The sequence below is a fragment of the Stylophora pistillata genome, chromosome 7 (genome assembly GCF_964205215.1).
Source record: "Stylophora pistillata chromosome 7, jaStyPist1.2, whole genome shotgun sequence".
NCBI classification, from domain to species: Eukaryota; Metazoa; Cnidaria; class Anthozoa; order Scleractinia; family Pocilloporidae; genus Stylophora; species Stylophora pistillata.
In genome coordinates this window covers 23701366-23727033 of record NC_142525.1, presented here as the reverse complement: position 1 = coordinate 23727033, position 25668 = coordinate 23701366, and the positions used below count along the sequence as shown (strand labels likewise).

The following is a 25668-nucleotide window of genomic DNA, read 5'->3' as shown; positions in this document are numbered from 1 at the left end:
AAGAAGACAAGCCGACTTTAGGAAAGCCGGCATGTGAAATCTAAGCAACAAAGATGAACCAATAACTAGATAATAAACGATCTTTGACCAAGTGTTTCACCCATGGCCGCTTGCTTAAAAGCTTTAAAGCTTACGTAACTTAGCCGAGCATAGACTGGAACCTATCCTTGACGATGTATACCATGTGACAAGCGCTTCAAATATCCCGTTCAAATACATATAACTGCGATTTCTCTCCTCTTTGTATTCATGCAGTTCCTGCTTCCCGAACAAATTTAGGTAATCAGCGAATGATTCCTTATGTTTTTTATATCTGTCAATTGCCATCCGTCAATTTTGAAAAGTTTAATTTAAAGGTAAATCTCGCTGATTCCTTCTTCACTTTGGGCCAGTTCAGTGTACAGCCACTCGAGCTTCGCCTCTCCTAAGCTGCTTACTTGGTTAGTACAAGTTAGTACAACGGTTTTGTTCAACAATTTCAACAAATTCTTAGTCGAGAATCGGAGACGGATTCGGAGTTACGTTTAATGGAATCGCTTGATGCTCGTCAATAACATTTCTGTTATTACAAGGAAACCTCACGATGGCGACGAGAGCAACACACGGACTTCTTGACGAGGTAAGCGCTAACCTAACACGTCCAATTCTTAGCTACATGCAATTTGAAAGCTCAGCATTTAGCATTGGATAGCTCATGGAGATAAATGGTCTTATGTCAGTTTCGATATTATTCAAATTTTTGCTCTATGAGAACAATATTCACGAAACTCAGAAAAGAATTAAGACTTAGAATTCTAAGCACGTAGGGGTTAAACACAAGAAGTAAACTGATCTTTTAAATGAATTTTCAAATACTCAATGCATGTTTATCAAATGTGCCAAGTTTGGAAAACAACAGAATGGTAGGTTCCCTTGCAAATCGACCGCTACTGATGACAAACTACCTATATGTTTGATTAGATGTGCGTATTTCTAACCCGCCAACAGAATGTGTCTACTTGTGACAATTCAGTGAAACATTGCAACCTTTGTAACGCATTCAGACATTGAGTATCACTATATTACTGAATTTCTGCCATTTATAAAAGAGTCCGAAACAAATTCGTATAACAATGATGGGAAGAAACGAAAAATATGACTGATATCGAGCAAGCAGCGTGGCACTTGGGTATAAAATTTCCGCATCAGATCAATTGATATGTCTGCAGCTGAAGAAACAAATAGTCAACCTTTGACTTCAACTTTTCAAGATTTCATTGTATTAAAAAGCGGTTCTCGTGAATATTGTCCCACGATGCGTTGTTTTACCCTTGAGCCAGCACTCCATTCAAGGCCGAATTCTTCGACACATCATCTAAATTTAGGGTTGGTTTAGCATTTCTATCTCATTTCCCAATTCTACTAGACGGTTTTAATGTTTGTTTACGTCAGAACACCGCCAAATATGGTGAGACATCAGTCTGAAAGTGGTCTGACTGATTAGCATATGCGAAGATTATAAACGACAGCGTTCAATTTTCCCTTCTCATCGCTTCGGATATGCATGGGGCTGCTTAGTCGATTGTTGAAAATACGTTTAATATGTGCATAAATAGTTTGTTAATTATAATTTATTAAAAAGAGGTGAAAGAGAATTTTTCATCGGCTAATTTAAAGGAAAACGGCTGCTGAAGATGCTTCTTGTTGGCTACACTAGGTTTTAAGTATAATTGTCCGGGGAACTGTCAATCAAATAAGGTACGTGTTAGCGGCTGAATACAGATTGCTATCACTAATTAAACAACCTTGAGGATATTCTTAACCCGGTTTGCTTGCACTTTCGGTTTTTAAACTGTGAGAGTAAAATTCTTTTAACCCGATTCCATATGAAAACTGTTTGTTGCCTTTGATGGATTTCTCCTCCTTGCAAAAATAACTGAACAGGAGGAACGTAAAAGATAGATTAGAGATATTAGAAGACCGAAGGTATTGCATAAGCTCAAAATTTTGGTGTAGATTTTGGTCTATAAAAAACCAGGAAAGATTTATTGCTGCTCGACGTTTCGGAATCGAAATTAAGCCCCCTATTGTCAACCTACAATGTCTCGTCTATGAATCTAAATGTAACCTGTGCGATGCAGGGTATGTGGGTTATACACGTGGTCACTTACACGAGTGCGTAGAAGGGCACACTAGAAAGTCATCTTCGATTTACAAACATTATAACCTCCAACACAGTAGTGAACTGCAATTTCACATCCTCACGAAATGTAGCGGCAAATTTGATTGCCTCGTTAAAGAAATGTTATACATTCGCATGCGTAAACCAACACTGAACGTGCAAACAGATTCCATTCGCGCCAAGGTGTTTGTTTAGGCCGTTTACTGTAATTAATGCTTATCTTGTACCTTTCCTTTAGTTGCATGCTAGTTAACTAGTCTCTTGATAATGGAGTCATGATGATACCGAAACGTCGAGCATAAATCTTTCCTGGTGATAACTTTTGATAAAAAGCATAGCGTCGAAAAGAGAGGGGGAAAGAGAACAGGTCTTGAATCAAAAAAGAACAGGCTGTCGCAGTGGCATACACCATCGGCTTCAGCACAAGCCTCCCAGAAATTTTATTTATGAAAAATTGGCTGGCCGTTTGTATGTGATCCTTTCCAATAGAGGGCCACATATTCGGCCGATGCTGACCTTTCTTCTCTTGATCATTCTTCGGGTGGCATGGTATTACTAAAAGAGGTCCTGGCATTGAAGAAGAAACTCCTACGAGCTGTTATTTTTGCGACGTTGATTTCTGCTGGTTCGTTTAAGCTTTTTTTCCGAGGCCTTCTTCCCTGGGTTATTCCCATTACTGCCAAAATGTTTTTGCTCATTGCTGTTATGTTAAGTCAGGGATTAAAAATTTTTTGGCTAAATCTTTCCCAGTTTCTCCGATAGTGTAGTGCTTCGTTACCGACTTGGCGCGAGCAAAGAATCATTGCGCACAACTTAGCAAAGCAAAAACCGTCAAAATAGAAAATAACGAGAGGTGTACTGAGGAGCGATGCACTCCATGACTCGTCCTATCTGTGGGGAATAAATAAGTGTACTTTTCAGTCAGGTACGAGCAAGGAATGATAACAAAAAAAGAAAAGAACGTGGCGTGATTCGCAGAGATTTGCACCTTCAAAGAAGGATCCACTCATTCTTGCCACAAATACAAAAATATAAATTGTAGATCCGAAAATCAGTAGCCTCAAGTTATTGAGGAAGGTAATTTGTTATATCAACTGAGTTGAAATTGTAAATTGGCCACCATAACGAATACAAAAGCTGACGTTTCGAGCGTTAGCCCTTCGTCAGAGCGAATGGAGAAATTGTGGGTTGTATGTGGTTTTATATGCAGAAAGCGGAGCTACGCCATTGGTGGGAACATGGCAACGAGAAAAACACGAATAAATTAGTGGAATGAAAAGCGTTCGTTGATACCTGTTCATGAGTTTTGCGGCTTTCCGTGTTGCCTAAATGTAAGGAAAGACCGCAGATTGCTATATGTTGTGTAGAATTATTAGGTAAATTAAAGTGTCTAGCAACTGGTTTAGATGCGTCCTTGTCATTCCTTTCCACGTCGCGAATGTGTTCTTGGAATCGGTCTCCTAATCGTCTTCCTCAGTGTTTCGCCGATTTTTGCAACAAGTGCAAGTTATGCAATAGATAACTTTGGCGGAGGTGCACTTGAAGTGATCGGTGATCATAATGGATCGCTTGAGTCCCGATAGTTTCTAAGCGTTGTGAATGAAGGGACAAGTTTTGCATCGTGCGCGAGCGCATTTAAAAGTGCCGGGTTGGTCATTAGTTTGGAATGAACTTCTGACCAAAAATTGCGTATGTTTTTGTCGCGTTTGAATGAAATAAGTGGAGGTTGCGAAAAGATAGTGCCAGTCTCTGGATAGTTTTGAAGTAATTTGAAGTTTTTAAGAACAATGGGTTCAACTGAGTGGTTGTTTCACCCTCACAACCACTCAGTTAATTCCATTATTCTTAAAAACTTCAAATTACTTCAAGTCTCGTTGCCAAGTTCCCACCAATGGCGTAGCTCTGCTTTCTGCATATAAAACCACATACAATCCACAATTCCTCCATTCGCTCTGACGAAGGGCTAACGCTCGAAACGTCAGCTTTTTTATTCGTTACGGTGGCCAATTTACAATTTCAACTTATATAAGAACGATCCTTCGCAGTAAAGGATCGTTCTTATATACGTCTCATAACCGCAGTTCACTCATATGTTTCATATGTTTGTTGTTGTTCAATTTCAACTTAGTTGATATAACATCTTGTTACCCCCACTGACGCAGCACCACAGTTTCTTTAGAAACTTTCGGCCTTTATTATTGAGGAAGGGTTTATCTTCCAATTCCCAGTTTTTCTATTCCGCATAACACCGCATTCGTTGGCCGCACATCACCTGTGCTGGATTTGGCGACGTGTCATGGGCGTAATCTTTGACTGAGGACTTTGCAATTTTTTTTAACTAGGGATATCAACAGATCATAAAAGAATTGGAGGATACTCAAAATCAGTGGCTTATTTTGAAACAATACTACCTTGAAGTGAAGGAAATTCTGCACCAAACTAACTTTCTTGAACTGAAAGACAAAGAAGACTTTGAGGCTGGTGTTAAAACATGTCTTGCAGACCTTGAAAGGGAAAAATGCACCGTTCTCATTGCTGGTGAGTCTGAATATTAATAACGCACAACACTCGAATGTTTCCAAACTGATAACTTGTAAAGTGAAAGGCGGTCAATATTTGAAAAAAAAAAGGATGTGGTTGGACAATGCAACTCAAAAGTAAAACTCTCATATGCACACCATTTCAGCATAAGTTACTTTTTATCTTTTAAACAGGCGAGACCAGTGCTGGTAAAAGCAGTCTGATCAATTTATTGCTAAATGAGCGAGTTCTACCTTCCTCTGTCCGGCAAAACACTCTGACAATCTGTGAAATATCCTACGGTCCAGAAAAGGAAGCTGTGTTGCACTTTCATGATCAAAGCAAACCTGCAAGTATCCTCAAGGGAGAAGAATTTGAGAAACAAATGAAAACGTATATTCAAAAATCAACAGAAGATAAAGACTGGTGTGAGAAAATAGAGATAAGGCTTCCCAACACATTGTTGAAGGTAAGAATGTTATTTTCTCGGATATCAATCCTAGGTATTCTTCTTTGTATGAGCAGGAAGATAGTTGTGACCGTGATTTTAATTTAAATGTTTCTAGTTTACTTAATTTGATCATAGGCTGTGACAAAGCTCTAGTTGAATTTCTTCATTAGTGTGGACGTCGTCACCAATGATTTCACAGAATTTTGCTGTTAGGCCATCTTACCCAGGGGATTTACCATTTAAGCCTTTATAAGAATTTTTTTTATCAACTTTATCCCGTTGTCTTCTATCAAAGAGCGAATTCTTTTATATTACGGAAGCTTTGATCCTTTCCAAAATAATTTGGGGACTTGATAATATCAAGCCTCACAAACTTGCTCAGAATTGCATCTGGCGTGTGGTTTACCCGTGGCGGGCTGCCACAACTGAAAAGCTTTGAATATTTCGTTTCATTAAAAAGCGGAGTGTTGTTGCCATATGCAGCTGATAACCAGAAGATAACTTTGTGTCATTTTGCTTTGAGGGGCAGCCAAATGATCCTCCCTGTAGGTTGATCTACCCAACAGGTTGAAAACCAAAAGTAGGACCTCGGCGAAACCGTTTCCTTGGACGAAAGTCCCTATCTTGTTGTTTTGGGGGATTTGTAGAGTTTGTTGTTGTTGTTGTTTGTTTTTGTGTTAATATTGTTGTATTTCTTCTTTTTGACTTTTATAAACTATTTCTATTTTCTAGGGTGGTATAGTGATTGTTGATAGCCCAGGAATTGGCGATACAGAGAATATCGCAAGCATTGTTATGAAGTACCTTCCTCAAGCTAATGCGTTCATTTACGTAATAAACAGTTCAAATGCAGGAGGATTGCATGAAGACAGGGTGAGTACAGCTTAAGGATTATTCAAACAAGCTTCACCTTTTATTAAGCCCAACTTTTTTATGGTGGCTTTTGATGGTGAGTGGACTGGGATGATTAAGTAAAAAGACGTCACGTAGAATGCCTACTATTCTGGAGACCTTTACCTGCAGTAGCTGAAAAACCACTAAACGCATTCTGGAGAGCTTTGATTGAGAATATTGCTTTAGCCCATTAACTTGTCAAGGCGGAGCTAAGAAACAATAGCTTAGTAAGTTATTGTTTATGGTATTGTTAGAAGAAAGTCATGTATAGCTTGCGTGTGTTTCAAGCTGGAATAGCGATCGAAATTAAAACCGTCCGTTACATATTAATTTCTTTTTACGTCTCACTCAACAAACACCTTGGTTCTATGATTACCCGTTTAGCATTCGATTTCCATCGCTTAAAAGCCACCCAGACAATTTTTCTATATTAGAAAGGACGAAATGAGGTCTTCAAGTCACTCTGACACTTGTTTCTTCGAAACTAAATAAAATTCACACACTTTGCTAAAAGTGAACTTACGAAGCTACCGCCTAAATAATGGTTTTATTCATCGCTTGTAGTAGATGGAGGCCGAGGCCTCCCGAGATTAAGCGTTTATTACCCTGTCGATTTTTTCCTTAGTGGGATTCTTATTTGCGGAACTTATGAAAGCAAACTTGTGTGAGACTAACCACTAACGAGAAATTTATAGAAAATAATTTGGTTTCCGGAAGTGAGGGGTTCCGGTTTACTGAGGTGAAAAATAGAGAAAATGTATGACCGAGATTTTTGTGGCCGGAAAAAAGGTCTGGTAAAGTGAGGATTCCGGTTTAATGAGGGCCAGGTTTAGAGGGGTTCCACTGTATTTATACAAACAATCCGCGGTCTAGTAAACTTCTTTGCATGGAATAACCTTACCCCAGAACTCAGTTTGACATAAAACCTATTTATGGCATAACTTAGACACAACACGTGCGCTCTGAATGCCACGGAGAATCTATTGTATATTTACCTGTATACTCATAGAAAACTGAAACATCTTACCGTCCTTTAACATGGCGCCATGGGAAGAATTCCCATATTTTTAATTGGTAAAGGCCTTTGGTTTGGAGGAAAAGAAGAGGACACTTTGAACGCCACAGATTGTATCTTTCTAACACTACCAAGTTCAGTTTTACTAACTGGTTACTCCCTTTTTGGCTTTTCTTTTTCGCTGTCCGGTTAAAGTGAAAGACCTTCAGAGATTCTCGACTTTAATCCCACAAACTGCCCGCTGATAAAGAAAAGTTCCCATGTTTGCTTTAAGACTGAAATTGTAGGGTCAAACTGATTTTTCATTTAGATATCTTAAATGTTTCTGTTCATTTAAGTTTCAAGCATTTATCGAAAAGAAAAAAATACCAAACGTTTTCTACAAAGAATTTCATTCAGTCTTGTTTCCTTCTCTAATTTTTAGCTGCTTCGAATCTTGAGTGAATGGAAGAAGCTCTACGATGGAAGAGAAGAGTCAGGCATCACTTACGAATCAGCTCTTTTCATTTGCAACAAATGGGACTTAGTGGAAGAAGAAGATGATGAAAACGAAGGAAAGGAGCTCGAAAAAGAAATCATCAGCAAATTAAGGGAGAGAATTCCCCTGCTCGATGAAGAATGTCAAGTAGTCAAAATGTCTGTGAAGAAAGCAGCAAAGGAGCTTCTGAATTCAGGCGAGATGAATGATGATCTCTACTCGCTGATTTGTGGAATAAAGGACCTTCTACCCCGTTTTGCAAAGATGAAGGCAGCCTTACTCTATTTGTAAGTTAAAATGGTTTCTTTTTTGACAACTCCTATCTATGGGAAACGGATTTTAGCATGCACTTTCTATTTTACAGTTGCGGGTGTCTATACAAGTATGTATATATATATATACTTTCATCGTTTTACACTTACTATATATACATATATATATATATATAAATGTGGGGATATAGTCTACCTTGGCGTAAAGTGCTCAATGCTGTGGTATACATAAGTTAAAGAATTAAAGAGGACGCATCGATTCTCTGTGACTCTGAGTCTGACGACCACTTAGGCGCGAAAATCAGAGTCACAGAGAATCGATACGTCCTCTTTAATTCCTTAACCTGTGTGTGTGTGTATATATATATATATATATATATATATATATATATTAGCAAACGGACTACTCAAGTGACGCACATATGGATTTTAATACAGCCTGTTTCGTAGACCAACAAAAGTTGATCCACTCATCAGTTAAACTCCATACACACTGAGGCATCGTGACCTCAGTGTGTATGGAGTTTAACTGATGAGTGGATCAACTTTTGTTGGTCTACGAAACAGGCTGTATTAAAATCCATATGTGCGTCACTTGAGTAGTCCATTTGCTACTGTAATCGCTCCTTCTTTGTCGAGCACTGTCATGGATCCTACGTTGCCTATTTCGCTTATATATATATATATATATATAACTGCAGACAGTACTGTTTCGGCCTTCTGGGCCTCATCAGTGCAGTGCTAATGCTAGGATGGAGGAGAACCAATATGGTCACCCCAAACGATCCAACCTTTGTGGTATCGTCTAAGCCATGCCAGAGTGCTCAAACTAGAGTACACTAGTGAGCATGCGCAATTGCAGAGCAATGACTCATCCTAGTTAGAGTGCTCAATTTGGACATGAAAGCAAAGCTTTGTATGCCAAAGAGCTATATCTAACTGCAGACAGTACTGTTTCGGCCTTCTGGGCCTCATCAGTGCAGTGCTAATGCTAGGATGGAGGAGAACCAATATGGTCACCCCAAACGATCCAACCTTTGTGGTATCGTCTAAGCCATGCCAGAGTGCTCATGGTACACGAGGACGGACAACTTCGAGCTAAGAAAGACATATACTCAAATAAAAAGTCTAAGAAAGTTTAATAAAATACGTTTCGGTCCGAGACCTTCATCAGTTGTAATACAATGACTTACACATTCCTTAAATAGATTTATATAGGGCGTGATGACACATAGAAACAAACACAGTAATTACTACGCGAAAAATTATCACAAGAAAAAGAAATGGAAAAATTGTCGAATCCACTGAAAATGTTAAGGAACCAGCGTTGACTTGAAAGGCGAGAATTGTACTAAACTTCCCAATCAACGCTGAGACTGGGACCTTTGATGCCCGCCCAATTTGAAAAAATTCTCCGCATTAATTATAGTTTATTCTTTTTTTGGAGTGAAATTCCTGGCGCTTATTCAAGCCGAAGGGTGCCAGAGAGAACAACTGTGCGCTCCAATATGCTTCTTTGGTAATTAGAAGTTTCTCGATGTTACCTGAATTGTTTGCTGTCGCCTGCACTTGATCAATGCATTGGAATGAGAAATCGCTTAAATCATGTGGTGTTTTGTTAAAATGTACCGCTACTTCACAGGTCTTTTTCTTAGTGACCATAGCAGACTTGTGGTTGCGAAATCTAACTCTAAAGTCATTTGTTGTGGAACCAATGTATTGTAGGCGACATTTCTTGCACGAAGCCAAATAAATTATGTTCTTAGAATCACAGGAAAGTTTCGATCGTATCTTGTAACTCTTGCCTGTTTGAAAACTTAAAAAGGAATTAGATTCAACCGAGAAGTTGCGACAAAGATCGCATCTTGTTCTATTACATTTAAAACATCCCTTGACCTCAACAACCCCTTCGCTTTCAATGTTAGGGCCATAACGGGATGGTGCCAACAATTCTTTAAGGTTTTTAGATCTGCGAAAGGATGCTATGATGGAATTTGAAGGAAAAAGCTCTTTTAACTTGGGATTGGATTCCAAAATACCCAGATGTTTTTTAATGATGCGACTTACATCAGGTAAATTTGGATTAAATGTGGTCACAAATGGGAATAATTTCCTCTTAGATCTGGCATGAGTCCTAAGCAGATCACTTCTAGGTATGGTAGAGGCCTTACGAAACTGGTCATCCTCTAATTTGGAAGGGTAACCCTGAGTAACCAAATATATATATATATATATATATATATATATATCTGAAATTGTTCCGAACAAGCTCTCCTTGTCCAGCGAATAACCGAATAGAAGGGTTATTTGGTTATATATATATATATAAAAGTGTGACTTGATTTTCGTAGAACAGTGCTCAATACATAGAAGTAGAGCGAAGTATATATTGTGGGAGGAAAAAGACAAGTAAACTACAATAAATAGTAGGCGCTGATTCGCCGGTTCGGATGTGAATAGCAAGTGCTATTCCCCCCGGGCAGCTGAAAAGACAACTGTACGTCAACAGTTTAATTTCTGATAATTTTAGGGAAATTAACAGAAATAAAAAATTATTCGGCATCTGCATCGTATACAGTACATCAGTTATTCACCTTAGTGTCGGGGAAAGTGGTAGATATTTATCTCTCAACGTTGCAGTTTGGTAAAACTCCACCACTATTCACTTCCATTTTGAGGATTTATTGTTAAATATTACTCTTTGCAACTCAAAACTGAAACCAGGGTTCCTCTCCTGACAAAAGAAAGCAAAGACGATAACTTCTTTCCCTTCATTTTTGTTATAATTGTACTATTGTATTATTCCTTTTCCCAGAAAGTGACGAAGAGCAAAGAGAATGAGAAGAGCCCTTGTGTTGATAACATACAGTTTATTAAACACGGAATTTACTTTATTTTCAAATCAACAGCTGGATAAGCGGCCAGCTCACCTGGCTATTTCATCACGCTAAAGTAGAAATGAAACGTACCCAAAGGGATAGAAAGGAATGCCTCAAGGCAAGGGATGAGCTAAAAGTGATATTAAAGAAGCTTAAGCAAGGCTCCCACATCCAAGAAATTGAAGACACTATTTCTTACCACGTTGAAGACCTGTGTAAAAAGCTTACGTCTCACTTAAGGACTGAAGACGTCCGGAAAACTTTCTGCGAATGGTCCGAAACGGAATTGCCTCCAATTGGTCATCGTCATAGCGCCCAACACATCAAAGACGAACTAGGCAGATGTATCGATCGACGATTAGACTCTGTGCTTCAAACATTGGAGAAAAGAGAAAAGCTTTTCGAAAAAGCTCGTGCAAACTTGGAGAGCAAATTTGCTCGATATTTCTCTGATTTGCAAAAAGGTATCGATGACATTGACCGTGTTCTTGAAGATTCGGATGATGAGTTCTGTCCCCCTGAGTGGCTTCCTGCGAGGGGCCGTTTGCCTTCCTATGCAAAAATGAAGAAGATATTTGTGGCAGCAGGTGTAGTATTTATACCAGTGTTGATTCCTGTCGGTCTAGCTGCAGGAGCTCTCTTTGCACCCGTGTTCGGTTACATGGCCGTCGACAGGTATCTCAAAGAACAGCAGCTCAGGAACGAACCTTGTCAAGTCTTAAAGGAACTATCCCTGCAGTTTATCGAGTCCTTCATCAAAGACGATCTACGAAAGTATGTCCGAAACGAATTAACCAACGAAAAAAATCAAATTTCCCAAATAAAGAGATGCCACTCAGAGATCATCACTAGATACCAAAGGCAAAGTGAAGCTCTCAAAAGGAAAGCTGATAAAGCAAATAAATTAAGTGACGGAGAAACCTTGGAAGAGCAGGTTGTGGTCGATCTGTACTGGAAATTGCAGTCGATGAACCAAAACCTTCTGTTTGATGCCATCCAAAACGGAGTACCTGTGATGTACCCGACAGGCCAAATCGATGGGAAAAAGCTATCTTGTAATGAAGAGAACGTTCTGAGAAGAGGACGCTCGGCCATAATCTACAAGGGTACTCTTAACGGAAAGAGTGTTGCTGTGAAACGACTACAAGAAGAGCATCACCCACGAAATATTGCTTTCTTCCTTGAAGAAGCAGGAATCTTAACGTACGTATGAGTATCTAGTTAGCTAAACATACAAAAAGTAAGAAAGTCAATCAGATGAAGGAGCAGACTGAGTGACTCCTGATTTACCATAGTTTTAAAGTTTGGTTAGTGTCTGCGTTACATTGATGAAAATGCCACACAAATTCACATGAAATATATCGCTTGTCGTTCAAGTACATTTGGGAGAGAAGAAAGAGGCACATAGTAAACTGAAACCTTAAAATGTTTTCACCTAAGATTCTGACGCCGGTATAACAGGTTATCTTATATCGTATTTTTTTAGTTAAGTTACAAAAGAAAGTTTTTAAAATTGCAATTTTGGAAGCTTAACTGTTTCCTTTCATATCAAACAGGAGAGTGGCACATCAAAACATTGTGACTTTCCATGGAGTATCCATGAATGTCCAAGATGGCCAGCTGATTTCAGTGGATCTTATTCTCGAATTGTGTGTCTCAAGTCTAAAGGATCGAATCTTTAAAGAAAAAAGATTCATTCCTTGGATGACGGAAGATGCAGCAGTCCACATACTTCAATATACTTTGCACATCTTACAAGGGTTGGAATTTCTTCACAGTATTGGCATCGTTCATCGAGATATTAAGCTGTCCAGCATGCTGGTTAGTTAACGCATTAATTACGATATGCATCATTTCTCAACTCTGAATAAGATGCCGTTGTTTCATTCAATTTAAAATGACACGTTCAAAGGCTGTATACTGAAATTACACCTGTCTCTCTCAAACTGGCAAAAATGAATAGAAAGAGGCAATAGCCTCGTTTGCTTCGATATAATGATATTTAACCTCGTGTTACCTGAAAGTGACAGACTGTTAGTGTCTGTTTGTTTGTTTATTTGTTTGTTTTTGTCTAAGTTTGCTACTGCCCTAGTTTTCATTCAATAAGGTTAAGATGAGCAAAGGCAGTTGGCACATGCTTGGCTGCTAGGGTGGTATCACTTAGTCTTCAAAGCTTCACCCCGTTTGAGGATTCATCAAATAGTTTTACAACTACTTGTAGAGGAGAGTTGGCTTGCTGCGATGTGAAAATAGTAGGTTATGATTCTTAAGTAAAAAGTTTATTTCTTACAAAATAACGAGTAATTGCCGTTTCGGTTTTTTCAGCGCATAGGCCGTTTACATACAATCTAAGGTGAACTTGTAAAAACTCGTGCTAAAGTTTCTACAGGTTGCTGAATGTAATCCGTGTTACTCTTTTGTTATGTTACCATGTTACCATGTTATAGGCTTTTGTGGCTTTTATGCATTTTCTACAAGCTCTTTTACAGTCTCAAGCTTTTTGAGATATCAGTGACCAGTCGATCAGTTATGACATGACCCAACGCTCTCAAGTGGGTCACAGAGGAAAGCTGGGGCAACGGACGCACAAAAAAAGCGCGAGCTCCTAGGAGATCTGAATAGCAAATGAAACGTGATGACGTTTCAAAATAGTATTTCCTGTTTATAGAAGCACTTAGAACCTTCCTGTAAACTCAGTTACCTAAATTTTAAATGTGCTAATATACTTTTACTTGGGCCAAGGAAAAGTATATTAGCACATTCAAAACTAATATTTCTTCCTGCAAATTTAAAATACAGATCTCAAAAGACAATTTCGTCAAGATTGCAGACCTGGGTTGGGCGAAGTCTGAAAGCTTGATCACAGGAACCCGATGTGGGACTCCGCTTCACATGGCGCCAGAGGTGAGAGAAGGCAACCCCTACGGCTGCAAAGCGGATATTTTCAGCTTTGGCGTCATGATGTGGGAAATGTGGTATGGTCAATCAATATTCTCCGACCTTATCTCAAAAAGTAAAGGAATCCCTCATCCGAAAAAGATCGGAGATTATCTGGCCAAACCCCCTGGAAGAGACGGCACCTTCGCCCCTCCAGTAGAGTGGACCAAGGTTATGATATCTTGTTGCAGTCCGGATCCAGGCAAGAGGCCATCGGCGACAGAATGTAAAAAAATAGAAACAGATTTGTCACAATACGAAAAGTAAGAAATTAGGAACTTCCGAGTCGATAGTTGTCTATGGAGTCTTTATCGTTACAAATGTAATCATCTTTGTACTGTTTACAGAGAGAAAACACTCATCACTTGCTATAATGGTAAGACACGTCAGGGGTGTTTTAAAGGAAGTTGCCATCTTCTACCATCACTAAAACCTAAAATGTGCTTTACAGAGCTATAAAGATCCTTTTTAAGAGAGATCTCGCCTGATCTAACTCATTAGCACTCCTTTCCTGTTATCATTTGACATCAGGTAGCCAATTTCTACCATAATTGCAGTCCTTCCCAAGTAAGATCCTGGAATTAAACTAGACATACAGACGAGATAATGAAGGAAAAATCGAATAGCTACAATTACTTCTGGGCCCATCCTTTAGCATTTGCTAAGGGAAGGGAGAGTCCTTAAGTAGCTAATATCAATTGGTCAATTATTTTGTTTATTATCATAACCTTTTCCCTAGCTAATGAGTTCATGTTTTTGGGAAATTAGCTTACTGTCAGCCCTCTTCACCATTGCATGGTCATAAGAGATGGAATTGCAAGTGTAGGCTACTTTTTTTGTATTTACGATATTTACGATATTTAGACAGGCAAGCCCAGTTTAGCTTGAAGCTGGTTTAAATGTGGGCCTGTACGTCCCACCCCAGGATGTGTGTGAGAAATTAACGTCTCCCACCCCAGCCCTGCAGGAGACGGGACCTCCATTTATTCGTCCCTATCCGAGAAGACTAGAATATCTAACCACTTCTTGATGTTATAGAAAGGTAGCAAATTCTTCTCAATTATTTTAAGACTTTGAGTGTTGGTCCGGCCGGGGCTCGAACCCTCGACCTCCCGCACAACAGTCCATCGCAGTATCCATTGGGCTAACTGGGCGGCGGTATATATATATATATAAATAGAATAAATGTTTGAAAAGAAAATTTGCCCTGAGCGGGATTTGAACCCACGTCCCTCCTGTTACTAGTCAGGTGTGATGACCACTGTACTATCAGGACAACCATGCTGGCAACACGGCAATCAAAGATGTGATTTACGTGATCGGAGACGTGGTCTTCCGGGAAATTTAACTTTTCAAGGTGACCGGGTAGGGGAAGCCTATAACTCCATATGAAACCCAACTGAGGATCTATTAAAGATACACGACCAAAGTCAACTTAACGGATCACAAAGGAGGATCCAATTACGGATACAGGCTAATTTCAACTAAACAAATTCTGTATACGAGGGAAACCCTGACCCTGTACACCCCAAGTAATCATACTTGAATAGAATAAATGTTTCAAAAGAAAATTTGCCCTAAGCGGGATATATATATATATATATATATATATATATATATATAGTTTTTTCCACTGAAACACTTATTCTTTGGAGTCAACGTTAAATGGATTGATCATCAGAGTGGTTTTCAAAATTGAAGTAAGTGGATCTCACTAGTTTTAGCGTTAGAACGCATGTGTTACTGATGATCAGTTTGTTTTAATCAAACTCTCTCGTGATTCTTTGCGAAACGAGCGAGGACTGATGAGGGGCTGTGAATAATCGGAGACAACAACAACAACAACATTCTTTATTTTAGAATTCATTTGATTATTGAACCTTTTTTTCTTCAGCAGACGTTTACAAAGCTCAGCAAATGAGAAGGTTAAGTCCGCTGTTTTTTAAGATTTTTCTCACACTACTTACTATGTTTTACCTTTAAGTGAGTGGCAATATTAGAGGAATTTGTGACGCAAACTATTTAGAATAGGTCGCAGCAAAACGAGCCACTTCTAGATCAATTAAACTAGCATCATGTAATCCAGATGACACGACAGCTAACGAGGCTGCCCGCAGTGTAGAAAACATTGAACTAAATAAATATCACAAGATAAAGAAATACGCGTCTTCATCTTTTTTGCATACGTGATAAATTTATAGCTTTTGCCAGTTGCACATCTTTGATAAGCTGGCTTTTCATTAAAGCTAATAGAGCTGGAAGTGTTGGATTTTTTGAATGGGAGAAACCCACAACAAGGACGAGATCCAGCAAAAAATGAAATTCAATTACTTGAAACGCGACGCTATAAGAAAATCGAACTCAGGTCACAGCGGAGAAAAGCGATTGCTTTTTCCCCTTGTTCCATTGGATTACTTAGGTCCCTTCCTACCCTCAAAGAATACAAAGCACTAAAATTCTATACTTTATTCTGCATGAGAAATCACGTGATAATTATGAATACTTTTACTTTTCAGACGACTTTTTCAACAGTGCATATTTTTTTAGCCAGCCATAGCTTTGGTCATTATGCCTCGTTAATTAATTGCTGTTCATTTTGAGGTTCGAAGCTGGGAGTCTGTTTTCTTAAAAAAAGTGGGCCAGTATAATTACACGATCAGAGGGCCTCAGGCTTTCTCAATACTGGGGTTGATTGAATTTTTTAAAAGTCCTTGTACTGTTAGTTCTCGGCCCTCCTGACACTGTTCGCAAAAATAAATGTTCAGATGAAAGTTTCAGCTAAATTGAGAATTGTTTTGGACGTGGTTTGGTTGAACAACGGCTAAACTTTGTTTAAATAATCAGAACATTGATTTGTTCAAATCTGTCACGGAAGTATCCCACGTAAGTTCACCCGTTGTAGAATAAAAAGTCATTTTTTTCTGAACAACTGCGTTGTTTAAAGCTTGCTGTGATTGGTTGGTTTTAAGTGGTCTTCCCAGCCACAAAGCAGGTCGGCGATAACATTAAGTCTGTCTTGACCCCACAAAACGGATCCATTGTTCACTTGATAGCTCGGAACTCCACAAAGTCCGGTGGCAAAGGCTCTAAAAACACGACGAAGAAGATTTACTTTTACTTAACTAAACCTCTCCTCGGCGAGGAAACAAGTTAAAATGATGAATAACAATAGTGATAATAACAATAATAATTATATTAATACCGGTAAGAATAATAAGAATATTTTTTTTAATATATATTTACCATAATCACAAAAAATTATAACAAATATTATGATAAAATGCTTGAAAATAAAAAAAAGTCTTAAAATGTCTAATAAAAATGTAAGAAAAACTAGAGAATACATACTATGATGACGATAATTCACTCGAATCATCAAAAATATTTACAAACAAATTAAGATAAGATAATAATGCTGATATTGACAATGATAATAATAACAATGGCAATGATAAAGGAGGAACGAGCACACCTGCAGCATGGACTAAGTTAAGATGGATTAGCTCTGAACATAATATTCAACAAAACAAACGTTTAGATTACTCATTATTTCTCTTTCCTGCTTGGCGCTTTATTTATTGAATGATGTGTTCTGGTAAAAGAGTGTAAGCACATGCACCTGTCTGTGTTTTTCCGCAATTGATCCTTGATCTGTTGATCTTGAGTCGCTGCTGTCAACGCTTCGCCATCGAATCCAGCTTCGGTCAGAACTGAGGACAGAACCTGGAGACAAAAGTAACAGAAACCTTTTGCTACGGTGCGCTGTGAGTGGTTCTCGTAAGATGCACGAGATACTCGCGTTTGCGGAGCAAAACTTATAATCCATAATAATATAATAATAATATAATATAGATCAATTTCTATAGCGCATTTCCATGTAAATGCTCTGATGCGCTTTACAACACTGTGCGGGGGACTTTTCCAGACTGCCGGCGGCAGTTTACAATTAATAAAGGAGAAATTTTTACAGATGCCCCCTCCCCCCCTTCCCAGTAAACAGGCCAGACCACATCACAGTAATCTCGTGATGTGGGTTCTTTAACGTCCCTTGCCGAAATTAACCCAAAAACAACCTAGCATGCTCTCGAGGTTTACGGTCAAGTCGCCCGAAAGTCATCTCGCCCGAAGTCATGTCGCCCGAAATCCTATATCATGTCGCCCGAACTTTTATCGAATGTTTTAACTTGAAGAACAGTAACATCTTAAGTAAATGGCAAGGAAAAAACTCGTAAAATGTTGACTCGTGAAACTCAGTTTGTTCGTTTCGCTGTCGTTTGATATCACAGAGATAGGCCTAAAAATAAAACACGAGAACGAAAAAAAAAAATAGTAATATCAGTTATAGTATGGTTCTCATTGTTGTTGTTTTATATGTGGAAGCATTCTGTTTCTAGCGAAGGTTCACATCACTACGATTGGAACATTGGAAAACACCGCCATCTTGAATACAGCACGTGCTCAAGAATCATCACATGATTGCCAAGCAAGATTGTGACGTTGGGGTAGATTCAAATTAAGAGAACTTGATGTATTTTTCTGATATGTGTCAAAAATACTGATAATGGAAAGTGTTCCGCTTATAATTACAAGAACCTGTGCTATAGAAGGATCATTTTAGTTCATAGCAACGAACAACGCTGAAATGAACAGCGATATGTGAGTCTTTCTTTAACTTCTTACTTGTATAGCGGGTTAGCGGACGAAAACATTTTACAAGTCAGAATGAGGTGGCTGTTATTCATTTACTCTCTTTATATATGGTAAACCGGATCAAAATTTACATTCGACCGGCTGAGGAAACAAGGAACGACTGAACAAGTCGCGACAATTTATGCCGCGTCTGATCCTATGGGGATCGAATGATGCTAACACGCTTTGTTCGTTAACAACAGACAACAAAAAATCGCTGTAAGAGTTTCAGATTGTTTTTTATACTATAAATCAAACTAAGAGAACTTGATGTATTTTTCTGATATGTGTGAAAAATTCTGATAACTGAAAGTGTTCCGCTTATAATTACTAGAATCTGTGCTGTAAAATGATCAGTTTGGTTCATATAGCAACGAACAACGCTGAAATGAACAGTGATATATGCGTCTTTCTTTAACTTCTTATTTGTATAGGTTAGCGGACGAAAACAGTTTACGAGTCAACATTTTATGAGGTTATTCCTTGCAATTTACTTAAGATATTAGTGTTCTTTACTGAAAAGTTTACTGACAGAGTTCCGCTTATAATACAGGCTTTGCACAGCAGCCATGTTGGATGGCAGGAACAATAGAGTATTTTACCCATGGGAAAAAAAATTCTTTCTTATGCAAAATAATTTCATTGTTCCTGCATCCAACATGGCTGCTGTGCAAAACCTCTATGACTAGAACCTGTATTGTTGAATGAGCAGTTTAGCTCAGAGCAACGAACAACGCTGAAATGAACAGCGGTATCGAGTCTCTCGTAGGTTAGCGAACCAAAACAGTTTACGAGTCAACATTTTACGAGTTTATCCCTTACGATTTACTTAAGATGTTACTTTTCTTCAAGTTTAAACACTCGATTATAAGTTCGGGCGACAAGACTCAAAATATCGGGCAACATGACTATGAATAAAGGCTGATAGTTTCGAAAGAAACTGTTTGGGGCTGCGTCGGTGGGGGTAACGAAATAATTTGGATATATCAACAAAATTGAATTGGTAAATTGGCCACCGTAACGATTACAAAAGCTGACGTTTCGAACGTTAGCCCTTCGTCGGAGCGAATGGGCTAACGCTCGAAACGTCAGCTTTTGTAATCGTTACGGTGGCCAATTTACCATTTCAACTTTGTTGATATATCCAAAACATGACTATGAGTTTCAGGCAACATGACTCTGGTTCCGGGCAACATGACTTCGGGCGACTTGACCGGTTACCGCTCAGCCTCTCGAGTGCCACTGAGTAAGATACTAGTAAGCGAGTCTTCCTAATGCATGAACCAGCCTGCAGCCTAGTTTGCTTCTCAAACTTCCTTTACTTGCGATTAGAGAGTTTTTCTATTGATTGTCGTAAATTGTATAACTGAGTAAACACAACTTGACAGCCAATCATGGTAGAGGCAAACATTTAAGAAAAAAAGCCATTTAACTCCACAAAGCACCGGACAACGCAAATGGCAAGGTTTTGCACCTGATTGATTCAGATGATGGTACAAGGTTTCTAGGAAAACACACGGCGAAGTTAAGAAAAACGAATGCATGATTAATCAGTTTCAACACTCAGTTTAAATTTTCTCCAGCCAAGAGATAAGGTCCATCATTTCTTGTGTTATGTTTGTGAGCAACTTGGAAAATTGTCTGGGACTGGGACTGAGGGAAAGATTTCCACCGAAAGTGAAAGAGCGCTGGCCTTAAGTTTGAATGTTAGGGAAATGGGAGGTGGTGTATTAGCTGAATTCCTAAGTTAGTGACCTACTTTGTCGACAGAGAAAATGCGACCTTCATTTGTAACTAAGACAGAAAACCGCCAGGATATGGAATTAAGCCAATGAACCTCAGATGGTAAAGTGGGTACCAGCTGAACTAAAGAGAACTTTAGCCATGCCTACATTCACATACTCGAATCTGAAGTGACAAGCATCTTACATACAGCTTGGAAAAGCATTGTCGAAGCTTAATGCCAAAATGATATGAAATTTAGAAGTGATGAGCGAGGAAAGGTAATTTACGCTGGAGTTTTGAATGTACATGTGAAATCAGACCACACCTTAGGATCGCCAATGTCCCTATCATATCGCCAACCGGCTTCATCTGAAAGTGAGGGAAAGAAAAACAGGATCAAGGCGTGTGCACATTCTTGATTTTGCCTGACCCATACTGAGATAATTGTCGGTTGATTGAGATTATTCAAAGAGAAAATCGTTCACACAAAGCAAGTCTCAAGGAATAAAAAACAGAATCTTAGTTAAAGGCCAAAATTTCAGGATTTCATCACTGAGTAGCAAAAAAGATCTTGCACACTATGCAGCTGTGCGCGAGTTTTTACTACTCACACATAGTTTGTCGCAGTCGGTCATCTGGGTTTACAAGCGTCACTCTCAGTGGAAGAATGGAACGAAAGGGAAAATGGGATGTGAACTGGAACTGAATCCCATGATATTTTGCCCACTCCTGTAGGTCTTTGCTTCCATATTCTCTCTTAGCTTCACTGATCGTTTGCATTGGAACCTTCAAAGATACATGTATATGGTAAGAGAAAGAGGAAATAAATAACATTGTGGTAGAGTTTGATAAAAATGAGTGGTCCAAATAGTTAACCCTGTATGGGACACCCGAGTCTAAAGTAGACGTCCCTCCTTTAAAAGGAAGAGACTTCTTAAGTACACAAATCAATCGAATTCTCTCACCACTGGTGTTCCTATCATCTTAAACAAAGCTCCAACTGAAATTGGCACCCATTCAACCTCAACTGATACTGGATGAACTTCTGCCACCAACTTGGCGATCTTGATTAAAAAGAAATATTCATTTTCTTACTTTGACTGCTGCTGTGTGCAATGCTAATAATAATATTTATTCTCTGATTCAATAACATTGCTTAATGCAAATAAAGATTGCAGGTATAATTTATTCCAATGGCACTGCAAGATTGAATCCAAGATGGACCCTGGCTAACAAATGTCTGAAGCATGGGAGTGTAGTTTCTTAAACCCCCTGGTTTGCAGTTATGATTAGTAACCAAACTCTCCTTGTGATTCTCCAGCCAGACACTGTCCAGCAAAAAAGCCATGAGAAGTACAATTATATCAAGTTGAACTAGGAGATACTTTTCTTCACCTAACACCAACTCTTCAGCTCTGTCTAACAACCAAACATATCATAAAAAATTGGGAAGTATTACTGATTCAGAAGTAACTTTCAGATCTAATGTTTAACCCTTTACACCTTAATATTAGAATTGATATTCTCCATACTGTTCTCTCTACATATCCTATGGTTCTGCCAAGGAGAATTTGATTGACAATCAGGAGCTTTTGCAATTGGTGATCATTTCCTTTATTCTCGTGCCCGTTATATTTGATCTGAGGGTGATATTGTAAGGAGAAGTTAGAAGCCTGTCACTCACAGGAGATACAAGGTTAAGGGGCTAACGGTTGCATACTTGTCACATGTGAGGGCAGTCTGCATTTTTATATGCATCTGCTTTGACTTTTTCTTTCACTCCTCTTTCTACTTGTTATACAGCAATAACATTACCTGTGTTGAACCGATATAGCTCCAAGGACTGGAGAAATCGTGGTAGATTGTCAGTTTAGCTTTTCTGGGTTCAGTAGGGTTTGGGTGAAACCTTGGTGGGGCAGCTGATTTATTTCCCAAAGCTCTCTCTACAAAGTGTAAATGATCCACTCCAAAGAAGAGTTCATTGTTAACCCAAAAACTGGAGAAAGAAGCAACCGTGGAGTGAAATATATTTTGATAAATTTCCATTATCATTTCTTAAATGATGGTAAACAAGCTTAAACCTTCAACTTGCAGACTGAAGTAATTAAGTTGCAACTTCTCATTGCAATTAACATATGTTATGTTGCAAATAGTTTATGAGAACAGACAAGCTCATCAGCTTAGTGTAATCTTCAGTTGATATAGGACCAAATTCTCTATATAGTCTAATTCTCTATATAGTCTAATTTAGAAAGAAATGTATGGCAGTCAGTTGGGAGAATTACTGATTGGATCTCTTGGAAGTTAAAGGGCTAAGTGTAATTATTAAAAACTAGATCATTGGATAATGCAATTCAAGACTTTATATTGGCTTAGCCATTATGGTATATCAGCCAATATACCATAATCTACAAATATGGTAAGCGTACGTGTCAGCTTAAAATTAAAAGGGAGCTAAAAATTTAATAAAATTTAATAATTTAATTCGACATTTTTAATAAAAACAATTATTCCACTCGCGCTTGTTGGATATGAGATGATTATAGCCAACTCAGCGCTACGTGCCTTGTTGGCTATCTATCATCTCATATCCAACGCACGCTCATGGAATAATTGTTAATTATTAGCGACCAAAAAAGGATAGATATGGTTCATCATCGAAAACATTTAGCCTACAGCAATTGCTCCCGGTTATTCCCTACAACTTTTATTGTTTACTACTGAGTCATTTCAGCCATTATAAATCAGTTGCTCCCTGTTTGATGAAGGGGCTAAAACAGGAAAACTTGGAGAAAATCTTCAGGAGCAGGACTTGGAAACAACTATAAACTCAACCCACATGTAATGAAACAGTCCAGGAAACCATCATGGAACATTGCATTGGGAAGCCAGTGCTCTCACCAAATTTATCACCTTCATCAGTGATTATACTGGCTGACATATTACCCTTTAAAATATCACACTTTCAAACCATATTCTACTCTGTTTAATTATTAGATGGTAGCTTTTCAATTAAAGAATAATACTTTTAATATTTCTTCAAACCTGGGCACACCAAAGGAACCTCTCTCCAAAGCCTCTTGGGTATTCTGCAGAAGCTTCTCTTTCCCAATCCCTCCAATCATTTCATCAATGTCAACTTGCCAGCCAACTGATGAAGCACTTTCTTGTAAGACACTACTTTCTCGTACATCTAAAATACATTAAAAAGTTGTATAGTAACTGGCAAAAAGTATGTAAAATTCAAGAGATTTTCTAGTATTTATTTAACCATTGAACACCTCAATGTCAAATAAAGGCTGAGAAGCCCTTTTCTCAAAACACTTTTGGAAAATGAGATAATACACCAACCTTTTCACTCCCAAGATCTTGGTAGTAATTCTCTTACAATGTCTGCCATATAATTCTTATACTCCAAGTTATTAAGAGAATTTGGTATTGAATCAACTGATAATCCCCTATTTAATGTTTTCTTTATTCTCATCACTTGTCTGCTTGATATTGTATTGATATTGTAAGGAGAAATTCTGTCCCAGCCACTCATGGGAATTAAAGGATTGACTGAATTCTTACCCTTCCACTCTCGGGAGATACCAAATGGGAATTTTTCTATGCAGTGTAGATACAATTTGAATCCAAGAGGTGACAAGAGGAAAAAATTAATGTAATCAACAGAAATTGTCTGATCATGCACCAAATTCTCAAAGGTTAAATGTTAAGAAATATAGCACAGGCTGTGTGGAGAGTCGTTACTTAGTAAAAGGGTGAACTTAGCCAACCCACCTTTGTTTTGGACCCAATATGCAGCAAAAAGCTTATGTGTTAATGGAACACACACATCTTGATTTACATGGGCTGCCGCAGCTAAGAGACGCATTGGATTCAGTGTCTTTATTGGATGCTCTGATGGAGCTGTCCCTTCAATACCATAGTGAAGTCTGGATCTTTTTAAATCTAAAAATAAGTACCAGTAAAATATTCCTTTAGAAGAGTTCTTGTGATAAACTGAATTACACTAACTAATTAAAGATTTTTATTGGTTCGTACTTATAATCTATTGGAGGAAAAGTCCACAGATGTCATCAACGTGAACAACATTTTGCTCTATAATTTATCATATGACATAATGAATATAGTATGCATGGTCTGATTGGTCAATTCAGTTTCCAAGTGTGTGCCTTATCAGGTGATATTGAACTCTAAGAGCTTACAAATCACTTGCATTCTGCTCGTGATTCAAATGCTTTCCTCATGTTCCCCCAATATCCCACATGGCTTTACCATATTATAGAGTCCAGAAAAATGCATTCAATTGCTTATACAAAACAAGTAGATTCTTTGCTGCAAAGGGTCTGGAGAGAAATAGATCTCAGAGGACAACAAAATGTAGTGTGCCACTTTTTTGTCATTACCACATTTTGATATCATCCTTATCTATTACTGAAAAGAAGTGTGAACACATGTAATCTATTTGTTCAACTTTTCATGAAAAGTGTTTCTTCATCACATCTACACTGTAATTCCAGTTGTGGAAAAAACTCAAAGAAAAAAAAAAAGATCCTCAAAGGTGAATGGCTAATAAAGATATTGCAGGAAAAATGTCCCAAAGAAAGTCAGGTCTTGGCTGAAGTCATTTTAAGAAACTAGTATTACTTTTGATAAATGATCTTTCTTTAAGAAAGCTTGGTAAAGGTAAGGCAGTCCACTCATCAATAACTTAATTGTGGCAGACAAAATTTAAGTGGCAGCAATGATAAGATTGTGGATTTAAATAAGCATATTCTGCACACAAACTTAGAGCTCCAATTTCAGACTAAATTATGAATTGTTTAAATTGCAACTACTTGAGTCTACTACACTACAGGTAGCGTCACGTTCAGTGTCACATAAAAAAATAACAATAAACACTCCCACTGAAAAATGTATCACCAGTTCAAGTCCTGCTATCATCAGGGTTCTTTTTTTTTTTTTTTTTTTTTTTCAGGGTTGCTATCATCAGGGTTCTTTTTTTTTTTTTTTTTTTTAAGGGTTGCTATTATCAGGGTTCTTTTTTTTTTTTTTTTTTTTTCAGGGTTGCTATCATCAAGGTTGCTATACTGGAAAATGAAGGGGTGCCAGAGTAAAGTAATTTGACGAACTGCATTTAAAATATGGCTGTCCAAGTTATACACATCCCTACTTGTGAACAGCATTTATCTCATGGCAATCCCTTGTACTAGCTGCTTCTCTGTCGTGTAAATTGCTAAATGGTTTGCCTTCTTCCAAATTAGGATTTTTAGCAATTTTTCTCTACTTATTCAGATATTTATACAGTGCCTCAATAAGTATGAGGGCAATAACTACATTATTGTTGGGACTGTCAATACATAAGCTTAAAACAGAACACTTCACGACCACAAGCTGTTTAATACATTCTGAGAATAATTATACTACTACCTGCACATGTGCAAACTTCCTGTATTTTATGGGGTGGTAAACAACATCATGTAGGAAAGACAAGATGTACAGTGGTAACATCTTTGTGTTAGTAACACAGGATATTGTTCCCACCAATCACGTAGCTCCATTTTCTGCCTTTAAAAGCACACACAACCACAATTCCTCTATTCGCTCTGACGAAGGGCTAACGCTCGAAACGTCAGCTTCT

At 38.2% G+C, this 25668-nt stretch overlaps 2 protein-coding genes across 3 annotated transcripts in view; one reads left to right on the top strand and one right to left on the bottom strand.

Moving 5' to 3' along the window:
• The first annotated feature begins 221 nt into the window (after positions 1-221).
• Positions 222-15767, top strand: LOC111339830 (uncharacterized). Its single transcript, XM_088728984.1, has 9 exons — positions 222-279; positions 357-619; positions 4504-4699; positions 4876-5150; positions 5865-6005; positions 7466-7806; positions 10701-11873; positions 12227-12491; positions 13470-15767. Exons 2-9 carry the CDS (start codon positions 584-586, stop codon positions 13872-13874), a joined length of 2832 nt encoding a protein of 943 aa, XP_088585110.1. The 5' UTR covers positions 222-279; positions 357-583; the 3' UTR covers positions 13875-15767.
• Positions 15768-16058: 291 nt separating this feature from the next.
• Positions 16059-25668, bottom strand: part of LOC111339829 (glutathione s-transferase kappa 2) — a 13446-nt gene continuing 3836 nt past the window's right edge. For both annotated transcript variants that reach the window (XM_088728986.1, XM_088728985.1), the window contains exons 3-10: positions 23805-23975; positions 23067-23214; positions 21837-22017; positions 20987-21085; positions 20633-20807; positions 20347-20390; positions 17227-17330; positions 16059-16693 (exon numbers count right to left, since the gene is read on the bottom strand). In XM_088728986.1, coding sequence (XP_088585112.1) covers positions 16546-16693; positions 17227-17330; positions 20347-20390; positions 20633-20807; positions 20987-21085; positions 21837-22017; positions 23067-23214; positions 23805-23975 — 1070 coding nt within the window. In that variant the 3' untranslated portion in view covers positions 16059-16545. The remainder of the gene's footprint in view (positions 16694-17226; positions 17331-20346; positions 20391-20632; positions 20808-20986; positions 21086-21836; positions 22018-23066; positions 23215-23804; positions 23976-25668) is intronic.

What these genes read in the sequence shown, in the direction of transcription:
- LOC111339830 (XM_088728984.1), top strand. Translation starts at nt 584, where the DNA reads ATGGCGACGAGAGCAACACACGGACTTCTTGACGAG. An exon ending in TTCCCAACACATTGTTGAAG is followed by an intron (nt 5,151 to 5,864) that starts GTAAGAATGTTA and finishes TCTATTTTCTAG; the next exon opens with GGTGGTATAGTGATTGTTGA. An exon ending in TTAAGCTGTCCAGCATGCTG is followed by an intron (nt 12,492 to 13,469) that starts GTTAGTTAACGC and finishes TTTAAAATACAG; the next exon opens with ATCTCAAAAGACAATTTCGT.